The sequence below is a fragment of the Calliopsis andreniformis genome, chromosome 4, assembly GCF_051401765.1.
Source record: "Calliopsis andreniformis isolate RMS-2024a chromosome 4, iyCalAndr_principal, whole genome shotgun sequence".
NCBI classification, from domain to species: Eukaryota; Metazoa; Arthropoda; class Insecta; order Hymenoptera; family Andrenidae; genus Calliopsis; species Calliopsis andreniformis.
Genome location: NC_135065.1, coordinates 9,163,324 through 9,177,916, shown reverse-complemented (window position 1 = coordinate 9,177,916; position 14,593 = coordinate 9,163,324). Strand labels below are relative to the sequence as shown.

At 41.6% G+C, this 14,593-nt stretch overlaps 1 protein-coding gene across 3 annotated transcripts in view; it reads right to left on the bottom strand.

Annotated features, from left to right (window-relative positions):
- The window catches only part of Raskol (Ras GTPase-activating protein raskol), a 108,617-nt gene that overhangs the window by 6,623 nt on the left and 87,401 nt on the right, over window positions 1-14,593 (bottom strand). For all 3 annotated transcript variants that reach the window (XM_076375838.1, XM_076375836.1, XM_076375837.1), the window contains exons 3-5: window positions 3,499-3,782; window positions 1,501-1,787; window positions 806-1,138 (exon numbers count right to left, since the gene is read on the bottom strand). In XM_076375838.1, coding sequence (XP_076231953.1) covers window positions 806-1,138; window positions 1,501-1,787; window positions 3,499-3,782 — 904 coding nt within the window. The remainder of the gene's footprint in view (window positions 1-805; window positions 1,139-1,500; window positions 1,788-3,498; window positions 3,783-14,593) is intronic.

Genomic DNA, 14,593 nt, shown 5'->3' with positions numbered 1-14,593 from the left:
CATTACATTCAGACCGCGATAACTCGGCGAAAAAAAGTCATAGATCAGTGGTTGAGCTCTTGTTCGAAGTGGAAGAGTACTAGCTTTAATTTCTCTCCCAAAAAAATTTCGAAAAAAATTTATCAAGTTCCTGACAGTGCCCTGAAGTTGTAAGACATTTGGGGTGAAACAACCCTCTCTTTCTCGACGTGACGTGAACTGGAAAATTTTTTTCGAGCAAGTTCAACTCAGAGGTGCTAAAGTAGAGGCTTTGCTCTGTATAATGAGACCTGGCTCACCTCCCTATGATTTTTTTTCACTAAGTTACAGCAGCCCAAAGATTGATAATTTTTTCGATCTCTGGATGGTGATGTGATTCTAAGGTCGCTGGCTCACTGCTCATTCAGACCGCGATAACTCGGCGAAAAAAAATCGCTGCTCGCTCGCTAAGGTCTCGTTCGAAAAGGAAGGGTTCAAGCTTTAATTTCACATACAAAAAGATCGCAAAAAAAATTTATCAAGTTTCTGGCAGTGCCCTGAAGTTGTAAGACATTTGGGGTGAAACAACCCTCTCTTTCTCGACGTGTCGTGGACTGGAGAATTTTTTTCGAGCAAGTTCAACTCAGGGATGCTAAAGTAGAGGCTTTGCCCTTTAACGTGAGACCAGGCTCACTGCGGCATGATTTTTTTTCATAAAGTTACAGCAACTCAAAGTTAATGATACTAAATGGTTCTGAATTCGATTCTATCTACTCAACTACAAAAGAATACGATTTCAAACTAATTCCTTTCACTGTAGTCCTGAAAAAATGTAAAGAGAACTTACCTATTCTATGTATATCCATCATAACCAAGTCAGCAAGAAACTGTGGCGCTTTCTTTTCCCGTTGCATGACTGCCACCAAAGCGGTGGCGATGTCTTCTTTCGCTTTCACACCGATCACTGGCTCTAATTTCTCGCACAGCGACTTGTAATCTGTCTTCAGGTATTCTAGGAACTCCTGGTACACCTGAACTGGTAGAATGTCCACAGATTGGAAGCGACATTTTACCCTCAACGCTGGAGGTTCCTTTAATGGGCCCTTATCCCCCACCACGGGGTACCATTTCTCTGTTAGATAACGCGAGGTTACGTTGTGGACTGGTATGCTGACAGAACCTGCAGACAAACAGGGAAATTAAAGAATTAGGTGAAATCAAGCTTTAGATCATTTAATAGAGCAAGGTGGGGTCAGGGAATAAAATTCTTAGATCCCCAAGTACACTCAAATCCTCAAATTTCTACCTTTTTAGATTTCTAATTTTCTACTTTGGCAAGTGTTTCTGAAAAATGAATTGCTGATGCATGAGCTGATCTTCGAAGTATACTCTCTATCATTTTACTATTTCTATTTCAATCGAATTCTCTATAGCGTATAATTTTCTAATCGTGATAAAACTGCACTTGAACCAAATGACCCTGCTTGGTCTGACAAAAATTAAAGAAGCATATGAATTCCATTTCACGATTCAACTACTCACCGATTAAAACATTTTTGTCTCTCTTCTTCTTCCGATCGGCCTCCCTGTACAGGTTCACCTGTATGGTATTGACAGAGGGCAAGTGATGGAAGTCGAAGTGCTCGCCCCAGAAGCAAAGGTCAGCCTTCAGTTTCGCGGTGGTTCGCGCGTACAAGGTGCTGTCTAGGCAGACCTCGCAGAAATATCGCTTTTTTGCTGGCACACCTTTCGCCTCGAGCAGCCATATCTGCAGGGAATTATCTGTTCGTCGTGTCTGCTCTGCGTCAGGTTGAACGGATTTCCTTAAACTGAGAAGCAAAGTACGACGAAATTATTAGTTAGACACAGTTCAAAATCAGTCAGTCTTAGAAAAACAATTCAGGTATGTAAAAGTAGAGCCTTTGCCCTTTATAATGAGACCAGGCTCATGTCCCTGCGATTTTTTTTCACAAAGTTACAGCAGCTCAAAGATTGGCAATTTTTTAGATATCTGGTTGACTCCAGGATTTTGAGACAATTGGCTCATTGCTCATTCAGACCGCGATAACTCGGCGAAAAAAAATCGTAGATCACTCGCTAAGGTCTCTTTCGAAAGGAGAGGCTTCCGCCTTTGATTTCACCTCAAAGTGGATCGCGGAAAAAATTTATTAAGCTCTGTACAGATGTTTGAACTTTGAAGATGTTTTGAGGAAAACTACCCCCTTTTTCTCAACGTGTCGCAGAGTGGAGCATTTTTTTTGGACAAGTTCAACTCAGAGATGTCAAAGTAGAGGCTTTGCCCTTTAAAATGAGTCTAGGCTCATCTCCCTGCGATTTTTCTTCACAAAGTTACAGCATCTCAAAGATTGGCAATTTTTTAGATATCTGGTTGACTGCACGATTTTGATGCCGCTGGCTCACTGCTCATTCAGACCGCGATAACTCAGCGAAAAAAAATCGTAGATCACTCGCTAAGGTCTCATTCGAAGTGGGAGGGTTCTAGCTTTAATTTCCCTGCAAAAGAAATCGCGAAAAAAATTTATCAAGTTCCTGAGAGTCGCGTGAAGGTGGAAAACATTTGGGGTAAAACCACCCTGTCTTTCTCGATGTGTCATGGAGTGGAGAATTTTTTTCGGATTAATTTAACTCAGGGGTATAAAACTAGAGACTCTCCCCTTTAAAATGAGTCCAGGCTCACTGCGGTACGATTTTTTTTCATAAAGTTACAGTCGCTCAAAGATCGGCAATTTTTTGGATATTTGGACCACTTTGCGATTCTATGGCCGCTGGCTCACTCCCTCATTCAGACCGCGATAACTCGGCGAAAAAAAATCATAAATCAATTTTTAAAGGCTCTTTGGAACGGGGAAGCTTCAGACTTGAAATCGACTATGAAATAAGTCCCGGAAAAAATTTATTAAGCTTCCTAGATACGTCTGACTTTGAACAAATATTTAAGGAAAACCACCCTCTCTTTCTCCACGTGTCGTGGAGTGAAGAATTTTTTTCGGGTAAGTTCAACTAAGGGATGTTAAAGTAGAGGCTTTGCCCTTTAGAATGAGACCAGGTTCATCTCTCTGCGATTTTTTTTCATAAAGTTACAGCAACTCAAAGATCGACAATTTTTTAGATATCTGATTGACTGCAGGATTTTGAGGCCACTGCTCATTCAGACCGCGATAACTCGACCAAAAAGAATCCTAAACAAATTTTTAAAGGCTCTTTCGTAAGGAGAGGCTTCTGCCTTTAATTTCACCTCAAAACAGATACTAAAAATTGCGACTGTTATAATTTCCCGTTTAATAGCTCTCTTAAAACACATGCTTCACTGTCTTCCACGATATCTCAAGATCTAGTCCGTACCAAAATTATCACCCGACACACAGATGACAATCTAGACAGCAACCCCCCCTCAGAGCATTGTTTCCATGATGACTAGCTCTTTTTACCACCTCACTCGATCGCTGAGAGTGGGCCCGTGGCTCCAGCGATTCGTCTCCTCCCAGGATGGAGAAGAAAAACAGAGGGAACGGTACCAACCTGTGTAACCACTGGTCCCGTTCGTGAGCGGTCCTGCAGCTGAAATACTTGGGCCCACCGGTGCTGGGCGTGACCTGGAAGCAGTGAGGTCTGCCAAGCAGGCTCGGATGCAGCGGTGTCACGGCCGCGAGGTCCATCGAGGTCACCGCCTGTCCGCAGAGCAGGGACTCGTGTGAGCGGCAACCCCGAAGACCGGCGCCCCGTTGCTTCTGTCGCTCGAGCTTCGTCACGCTCTTCGTCCTCTTCAGCGGGTTCGAGCGGAACGACCTCTTCGAGAAGAAATTCTGCCAACAGAAAGAGGAACGCTCGGTGAATGCGTGTCGCGTGGCGGGACCGTCGATGGAATGGGGTTTCGCGGCTGGTTGCGGGATTTTTCGTGTCGTAGGAGCCATCGACCAGGCGAGATTCACTGGAGGAGATTCTGTGCCAACGATGGCTACGCTTTGGGTGCCTTCCAGCGACGACACACTGTGTTACGCTGTTGTTACACTTTTGATGGACTTAAGTATTTTATGTATTTATTATTTTTTTAGTTTTATTATTTTTGAAGTACTTCGTTATGCTCCTCTGAAGCTATGCACGAATATTTAGTATATGTGATTTAACACTTTGACTGCCATGTTATTCATATGTGGGTGACAATTTTTATGTGATTGTGAGTAACAATAAGTTACAGAATTATTAATGATAGTATTAAGTTAGTAAAAGAGGAAAAATAGATTAAAATAATTATGAAAATGAATTAAGAATAATTTTCTTTATCGTCATACCATTTCGCTCAACGCAATTCTGCTGCACTCCAGAGAGTTATGAAGGCAGAAATGGTGAAGCGAAATTAACTCAATTTTTCCCCTTGCTGACTTTTTTCCATTACCCTCCCATGTCTTTTCCCATTACCCTAATTCTTTAACATTTTCCATAAAGAGTACTGTATTTTTATATCCTAAAATAAATTTCTACACAAAAGTTTATCTCTCAATGCAAGACAGAACTTCGATAAAAATGACTAAAAATAAATTCTAAACAATAGCCCTCAGGTGAGTCTCTCTACAATTTCAGAATTTGCAGAATCATTATGCAGAACGTACATGCCAGAATGAACGAAAGAACGAATTGAAACACGGTATTTTTGATTAAGTGAGCGTGGTTCAAGAGGAGAAATCAAGGCGAGGCACGAGAAACCGGAGAACTCGCCCATCGTCCACAGAAATAATTAAAACGTTAAACACTGTGTCAAGATCGTTCACGCGAACGTTTCAACAGCCAGAGGAAACCGAAGAGACGGTGGACGTAGAATTACAGTGAAAATACGATACTCTGGAAGAGGAATATTTCTAGGAGGAAATTCGATCAAGCGATTAATTTTTATTTCATTTGCCGACGACTAAATGGAATTACCTGAGAAAGTGAAAGACATTTTTGTAGATGAGAAAAGTGTTTATGTGTTCACTACAAAGTTCGTAGAGAATCACTGATTTACATTACCTCACCAGTCAAATGGCTTTTATTACTGTCTTTGATGTGCATCGTATTAACAATAATGAAGAACATGAATTGCAAATCTACATAAAGGTTTCTCTTCGATTGTGATTTTGTGAAATCTAATTCATTCGGATTTATGTTCGAGAATTTTAAAAGAAATTACTTATTTAAAGTGTCTTCCTTGATGTGAGAAATCACTGTTTGAACAGTCATCGATTTAAATGTCCATAGGAAGCATTTCTAAAGTAAAAGTTTGCCTTTAACGCGTCGAAAGACATTTATCAATATTTCAATAAATATAAATAATAGAAACTATTGACTTTCTGCATGTCTGAAACTTCGATTTTCTCTGAAATTGAGTTTGAAGTTGACTGTGTCGTATACAAGTTACGCAGCCATGGAAATCGATTTCAAAGTTCTTTCATACAAACACGAAGGGACTTTACAGAAGAGAGGAAATATTGATAAATTAAATACACTAATTAATAGAAATTATCAAATGTTATTTTCCATATTTTCTAAATCACTTACAGTAATAATGTCTCACGAAATCTTGGCGACAAATTCACATCACTAAATTCACCCACATTTTGTCCACAAATTTAAATTAATTCCTCTTTTCACTTTTCCTACAATACATACTATAACACAAACTTATTCACATTTATACTTTCACGTTGCCCTACACTAAAGAAGCACACGATTTCATTACTTTTACATCAGCAAAACGAGGCGTAAACGATCGATCGTAACGAGGCGAAGAAGAAACCGTTTCAGTAGCAAAAGCTGCCTGTGTCACGAGTGAAAATCATCGACTGACTCCCGGGAGCGATATCGAGGATTCTTTCGTGACATTGCTCAGGTGAAAGGTATTCTCTGCTGTGTCTGATACTGGGAGGTTTCGGCAGGCGTAGTCGAGTCAACAATGTACCAAAAAATACTTCCAAGTCGCGTCAGAAAAATATTTTAATGTAAAACGAGAACATATATTAATGTAATAAATACTTAATACTTAAATACTGTGACCCTTAATGGAGCAGAGCCACCTTGCCTCTTGTTCACCACAAATTTTTCGACAAGATCACCGAGAGGTTCTCGAGCACACATTACCTAAGTCGCTCGTTCCACTTTCCTCGACTTTTGAACGCGTTTCGTGCCTCTTTCGGGTCATCGGATAAAGACAAGCTGGCTGAGCGCCAGTGAAATTCGGAAGGAGTCCAAATGTTTTGTATGTTTCGGGAAATGCAGCTGGCAATGCGACGAATAGGGAAGTTTTCCGAATTGCATACGATTCTACAGAGAGGTGGCACAGATTCGTGGACGAGTATATCTAGTACAAGGTGCTTGGACAAATTTTGGGACACTTTGGTTCTACATATGTAGAATAATACACTGGTCAAAGAAATTATGCTGTAGAAAAATTTGGGCAAAAATTGGCCAACTTTGACTGACGATAACTTCGCGAAAAATCATCGTAGGATCATGATCTTTTTTTTAAATAGAAGCTTGAAGACTCTATTTTAAGATCCTGTATCTCGATTTTGAGTTTAATGCGCTCCTGCTACTGTGCCCTCCTAAATCTGAGGGCATGTTGGTTACATTGAAAATAGCAAAGTTTGACGAAATGTAGGGTCTCCCTAGAATTTTTTACGGGGATGCCGTTTACAGGAGCATGAAGCTTGATCCTTCCCCTTTAATTTAAAAAAAAGATGAAGTCGCTGCGATTTTTTTTCGCGAAGTTACAGCACTTCAAAGTAACCCTTGCATTTTTGCCATGTATTGGCACTACCCATGTACTATCAAATTGCAAGGGTTACTTTGAAGTCCTGTAACTTTGCGAAAAAAAATCGCAGCGACTTCATCTTTTTTTTAAATTAAAGGAGAAGGATCGAGCTTCATGCTCCTGCAAACGGCATCCCTGAAAAAAATTCTAGTAAGTCTGTGCATTTCATCAAACTTTGGAATTTTCAGTACTTAAAACATGCCATCAGATTTAAGACTCTACAGTAGTATAAGTATACTAAACTTTAAATTAAGACATAGTATCATACAGTCAAGACATCAGGCTATAATTTAGAAAAAAAAATCACAATCTTACGATGATTTTTCACAGAGTTATCGTCAATCAAAGTTAGCCGATTTTTGCGCAACACTTTCCCTTGTAATTCATAATAAAATACTTATTGTACACAAAAAATTCTATTACATGTCATAACAGAGATTAAATATCCCTGACTATCACGGTCTAAAATACAGCCTCTAAGATTCCTCTAGAAAGCCACCAAAAAACAGGAAGACGTGTTAACCCTAACAACACATACTCCCCCAGCAATGGCGCCCTATTTCCAAACACTGTCATCATTTATATGAAACCCAACTCGCCTCATCTCCCTACGCATATTTACCCTGACGGCGAAGTAGTTGATGATCATGCTGACAACCTTGTCCTCCTCGTTCTCCTCCATCGGTTTCACGCACATCTTCCTCCTGGTCATGCGAACTGTAGCGCGTGAGAAATGGCGGCAGATGTTCCTGGGCCCACGAATTCCTCGGGGAAAGAACCGCGCCGAGTCCCTAGTCTCGCATGGCGTTCGTTCGTTCACGAGACACTACACGTTTTTCACCAACTCATTTCACCCTTTAGTCCCTTTCTGGAGCCACCGACTCCAGGACACAGTATTCTCTTTTCAGCGTCGCAGGGAAGCCACAGCTCGACGAGGCTGTCGAGACACGCTGCCAGATTGCACGATTTCACGTCTCGTGGCACGATGCAGCGCATAAACAGTCTTTTATCGCGTCTGGCGTTGAGTCACCGATGATACTGAATTCCGTTCGACGATTCCAGAGAATCTAGTAGAAGGTGGTCAGTATCGTTTATTAATCCTCTGATTGCTACAGGAAGGTGTGAGGTCTGGGTGAGTATATAGACTGTGCATTGAACGCTTATTGAGTTGAGAAATTAAGGAGAGGATGGAGGAGACAGGGGAATGGAAGACACTGAAGAAATAGGACTATAGAATAGAGAAGATAGAGGATTAAAAGACACTGAAGAAATAGAACTGTAAATCTAGAGAAGAAATAAGTCTTCAAGAGATTGATGAAATAGGATGGTAAAACAAGGGAGAACCTAGAAATTTCCGCACAAGACAGTACTAAGATAGAGCAGCAAAGTATCAAGTCTGTCACGCTCAAAGTATCAAAGCTAATCAAAGTCACTCGCAGCAATCTATAACTGAGAGGATTCAATTACCAAGCAACAATCGCGATTTCTCTAGCAGGATCTTCCCTCAATTCATCCACGACTTCATTAGTTTTCACCATGACTAGCTCCTCGGTATTTGCCAGTCTCTCTCAAGACTTGCTTTCCACTAGGCTCATTGTTGGAGCCTTTTCCCTCGACTTTCATTATTTAGGAGCCATCAGGTGATTAGTGGATTCATTGAATCTGGAGTTCATCAGATTCGAAAGCCAAAACCACTGTGCAATTTAAAAGTGTCACTAGTCACTGAACGAGGACCAAATGGAAGACGTTATCATGCACGTGCGAGACAGATAAGCCTGGCCAATGTCAGAATGCAGAGTTATCGACAGACTGCGTCATGGTTATCGCGGGAAACGCACTGATAGAGGAGAAGCTTTAGGTGAAAACCCCCAGCTGCTGGGATTTTTCCCTCTTGTATTTGGACAGAGATTATTGACAATGCAAATACTCAGGACACCCTGTTAATCAGAGCTTCTGGACTCATGTTACAGATGTCGAAATTTGAATACTTGACTGCCCCATGCAGAAATCTCTCAAACACATTGATACTACAATACACCTATGAGCGTTCAATGCACGTCATATAGTAATCTGAACACCATACGATCAATTAATCACAAAAATGAGGCAACTTCATTTTTCAAAATCTTCATCTAGTATTGTGTGGGCTTTAAATAAATCTTACCAACCGCGAAACCTTAAATATCTCATTAATGCAGCCACCTCACTTTCATAATAAACAGCTCATACATTTTCATCTAGCACACAAAGCCATAACGCACCTCCAACTTGTACTATCACTTCCACACCACTTGGTGCACTGATTATCAGTGAAGAACTATCAACACAGAGGCAAAACGTGTGCAACATACACCAGCTGCCTTCGTTCACGAGAGGACCAAGAATTTGTTTAACTCAAGCAGTGCTGTTGCGAAACAGCATGGAAGAAAGAAAGCCACAGATTCGTAGGATTCGAAAGCGACAGAGTGTCCTTCTCTCGCAGCTCTCGTTTCTCGTTTGCGTCGAACGGCCATCGAATCGTTCGAGTTCCGTCCCCGACACAATATACCCTCTCCCAGGGATTTCTATTCACACGCGGAAGCACGAGCCAAGAATTCCAGCAGGCCTGCTGGCTCAGGTATCTCTCCTCGGCCCTCGAAAACGGGATCGCTGGTTCCAGGCATGCTCAGGGCTCTCTACCTGGCCCCTCCACGCTACAGGGACGACTGAGTCGGGGATTTAAATCGAGGGGCTCTTTAAACGATCCTGGAGCCACCTTCGATCGATTCGCGTTTCTGAGAGTTTCAGGATGGCTGTTGTTCTTCGACAGTTGTTGCAATGGTTCTTTTATTGTCTTGATTTTTGAGAAGCTGGTGAAGCTGAAGAGAGTAGGGTATCCTGAGATTTTGTTGCGTTGAGATGAGTCTTGAGACTGTGGGTTCCCTGTGGATTTCTGGGACTATAGGTTCCCTGTGGATTCTTGGGATTATAGGTTCTAGACAGTTTAGCGAATTTAGCGTGAATTTTGTGAGCAACTGAATTTTCCAAGTAGATAGGATTTTTAGAAATTGATGCTCGAAGGTCTGAGAGTGATTAAAAGTAGATGGTAATAATTCCTCTGGGTTGTGAAAGGCAGCGCTGAGTGGTACAGTAATTTTGCAATTTTCTGAATCCAATTTCGAGCTTCGTAGTTCATTAATGAATTGAAATATTAAACAAAGTGTGCTTGCCTAGGCCACAAACTGGTTTCCATGGGTTTGAGTGTTGATAATTAGCAGCGAGGCGATTGAAGCGTTGCAGGCTGTCAAGGACTACAACCATCTGAACTTTGTAATTTCTTGCAAGGTTTTAATGACAACTACTCTATCGTATTTTGCAACTGGCACGACTGCCTCGGACAGTTTATCAGGATCTTTCAAGGAGATTCGAAAAGATATCTGATCTACCGCGATGAAGGATCGCTGAGTGAATCTGGATGTTTGCAGCTACAGCAGAACAGACTTAATATGCATCGTAAGCTTAACTGAGGATCGTATTGCCTTCAGATCACTGCCTCGACATCGTTTGCAATTCATGGACAGGTAGCAGCACTGATCCCCTCGGTTTAGCAATCGATCAAGCCAAATCGCTGTTTGTCGTCTTAAGTTTCGCGTTCATCGACGAATATTATGCAAGAGGGATCAACCTTTCTAAATCCCTGAGACCACCAACACATCGACAACTTGAACAGCTCGTTTTCATTTTATCACTAATGAACCTCGATTAATATTAATTCCTTCAAATTTACAATTTTCGAGGTTCCACGTTTCATCAAACTCACTTGCAAAGTTTACACTTATAGTCTTTAATTTATAATTCACTAATGAGTGTTTATATCTTAAAATGAAATGGAAAGGTTTTAAATGTTTTTTTTAAATATCTTCTGCTTTATAACTTGAGACGACGATAATTGTTCACTCCACTTCGACGGACGGTCTGCGTCTCGACGATGATTCGAGAGAATCGCGAAAACGTGTGCGATATTTTCAGCAGTTCTCGTCGGTTTTCGTTGATCGCGAGGTCGTCGACCTTTCAGACAGTCCAAGCTGCGTCGCCTTTGATCTTCCTTTATTTGGCCACTGGTCTCTTATTTACTGGCATCTGCACTATGGAGAAATTGTTGCTTGGCGTTGCTAGTGACTTCAAATCACTTGGATGTAACAGTCTTTACAGTGGAGAGACTTGGGGAAATGCCTCTTCTTAATTAATTAAAAAGAATTCATTTTTATGGATTAGAGCAATTAGCTGCGATGAGCTGAGTGAAACAGTTCTAATGCTGATACTAATTTACACTAGTTCAATAGTAATAAACGCTCCACTGTCTTGGAGTAATTAATAATTTCTACACCTCTTCAAACTTATCAGTAGTCCTCACAGTAAAAACTTCTTCACACTTCTCAATTTATTTAAACTTCAGCATCTCAAGTTTCAAAGATCCTCCAAAGCCTCAGAATTCTTCACATACCTCATATCCAATCCCCAACACTTACACTCTCTACGATTACTCTAAACCACACCTCCAAATCAGCAAAGGGAACAATATTCCCCAATTTCCTCAAATAACAAAAGAAACACTCGAAGTAGCCAAAAGAAATCACATAAAGTATAACAGCTAAGATACCCTCAGCCTCTAAAATGCAATTCCTCGTTCAAACTCTAGTAACCCAACTCCTAACAAGATACCAAGGCTCTTCGCAGATCTCAATCAATTCCAGCAATCTTCAACCACTTCGAGCCACCTGTCGAAAACGAAGCGAGCTGAAAGAACTCTGAACGTCGGCGATTAAAATCAACGAACTTCTCAGCCCCAGGCGCAGTCGATTCGGCACGTTTCACACTCGACTGAGAAGGTGTCCGCGGGAAGCAGATGATTTCGCGGCAAAATCTCGTCGTCGACTGGCGCAGATGTTGCTCATCCGGGTAGCCGAAGTCAAGGGATCCTTGGGGCGCACCTTTGTGCCACGACGAAAAACCCCTGCCCCTGCATTCAGGTGAGGCGAAACGGGTCACCCCTTGGCCTCTCAGCCCCTCGGCCGAGCCGCTGGCAAGAAGGACAAAAACGTCTTCGAGGGGTTCTCAAATCACGCCGCGAGAGCTGCTCGTGCACCGTTTCGTCTGCAGCTGGTGACCGCGGCTGTGACGAATGCCGCTGCGGAAATCCGCGGAGGAGGAACGACGTTCGCTCGCCTGTTCAGTCTCCTCGGCGTTCGACTTCGATGGGAGCAAGCCTGATCGACGACCAGGCCTTCTTTTGGCAGGAGGCCCAGGTTTGGCGAGTTTTTCGATAGAGGCTGGGGATATTGGGTCACTGGAGGGACTGCCTTCGATTGGGCGAGGAGAGGGGAGTGGAATTTTTCGAGGATTTGGAAGTGGGGTGAGGGAAGGGTTGAGTGTGAGGGGCTGGGGAGGATTTATTTGCTAGGATTTTGTCTCTGTTTTTGATAGCTTGTTAAGGTTAGGTAATTTATCAGAAATAATGGATGAGGATATAACATGACGTGTATAACACTCCAGGAAATGGAGTCCCAGTTGCATTTGAGTCCTCCACCCACCAAAGTGGCTAATTCCAATTAGTTAATTTTCGAGTTTTATAAATTTCACTTTCAAAGCACTTAAATTATACTAAACCTCTTATATCTAAAATAAATAATATGAATATTTTTGTTTTACAGAGTTAATTATATTAGCAAATTAGTGGCTCATTTTACGTTTCGATGTTTCACTAATTCTCCATGGCTTTCGTAAACAATTCGCGATAGCACGACGCAGTTTAGCCAGATCGATCTATGAAGTCGTCGGTGCACAGCTTGAAAACCAGTTCGTTTTTTTCTCCTTTGTTCCTTTCGAAGGGTTGGGGCTAGCTCCTCGCCGACGGAGAGTAAAAGTACCTTCCACTTCGGCTACGCTATCGTCACTGACTACTCCTGCCAGTGTCTACGAATTTCTTCTGTCCTTTCCAAACGCGCCAGGCCATAGTCTAGCAGGTTTGTATGCAAGAGGAATGGAGATTGGTAAGAAAAGGAGCTGATTATTTAGCTGTTTCGAGACTGGGCTGGGTACTTCAGTTAATCAAGAGTTAACGGTCCATGAAGTGCTATAATTGGGTCGTAATTGACCCAAGTCGAGGGTTATCGATTCTTTCGGGGGTCGAGGGGATTGTGAAAGGTAATAGCGTTTCATTTGTACGTACTTATGTAATTGTAGTGAGGGGAGAATGTCGGTTTTGAGTAGATACAGAAAATTGTCGATTAATTTGCAGGGGGATCTTTTAAATCCTGAGAAATCTAAAAAATACTATGTCATATGAATATTAAAATCTGTTACACTACTCTTAAAAATATTTTTAAAAAATGCTATGACACTATTTCTAAATATATCAGTTCCCATTATTTCCTGCAATGACTCTCACCTACTCACTAATTTCCTAATTCCTTTTTACAGAAATTTACAACTATCACGAATTTATGGAACTTCATCCATTGCTCACGAAACACTCTGACATTTATCTGCTTAGATAAATACCACACTTCAACAAATTTAGGAATACCCTTAGCAAGCTTTCCCCCAAAATTTACCACGCGACAAATCGACGTGCAACACCTGCATCCTAACCGCGGTCTGGAAGGCAATCTAGCGCGCGAGATATGAGAACACCTGCAGCCAGGCGACTAAGAAGACAGCGGGTCGATATTTTCCATACCCACGTCTGCTTTTGCATCCACCGAGGGGAGAGGAGCTGTCGGTTTACGCAACGAAATTGAAGCGAAGGGCAAAGGTGACGTCTGGCCGCGAGAAGGGAGCCTTTCTGAGTCTCTCAAAAAATGAGGGAAGAAAATGTGCATACGCGTAATGGAAAAGGTTGCAGCCTCGATAGAGTTATAATTCGATCACATCGGCCAGCTGGAGCTGATGATGCAACTGCACCCGTTGCATCGGTGCAATTGGCGGACTCGAAAGCTACCCTTTCATGGACATAATGCTAATGCAGAGCGGGAGACTTCTGTTGCGATTTTTTGTTGGGTTCAGAGAATATTAATTTGAGTAGGTGGAAGAATTTTTTAGTGTTCTTTTTTTTAATGTTTTTTTAATGTAAGGTGTTTTTATTAACCCCTTGCCATACTTTGAAAATTTGAAACCAAAGAAACTTGTCTTCAGCACAATAGTATAGGAAAGGGGCAGTAAAATCAAACAGAACATTCGTAGAAATTTCAAAGACACTCTGGGCAGCCCTCGAGTTCGAAGAATAAAAAAGAGACAGTACAATAGAGGTGGAAGCATCGAGTACTGTTTGTTTGAATAAAAGAAAGGCTGCACGGTAGATCAATGGTTGCTCGATGCAACGAGAGATTCGAGAGATCGAAGATACGTGATCGGGATGCCTAAGGTTCCTTTTTCGTGCCTCGAAAACGAAATGTTTCCCGAGAGATGGTACGAGTTGCCGAAGCCTGATGTTCTTTAACCGGAAGCGTTGAATATAAGCTACGATAGAAGACTTCACTACAACTATCTGTCTTCACAAAATGGGGAGATTCTTATGTATCTTGAATGCGTGAGAGGACTGTGTGAAATCTTCTTCACTTGTTGGTTGAAGAAAATACAAACGATGGAAGAATTTGAAAAGAAGATATCCTGGATATTCATGCCTGTGTACATAGCTGTAAAATACTATTAAAAATAAGATTGTGAGAAACTTAGAAACATTTGTAAGGAATTGCAAGTCACCTATGCTTATTGATAAAATAGTTCATTAAATTTCCCATTTTTAACAAAATTATACTATTACATGTCTGTCTAATATTAATCTTGTAAATA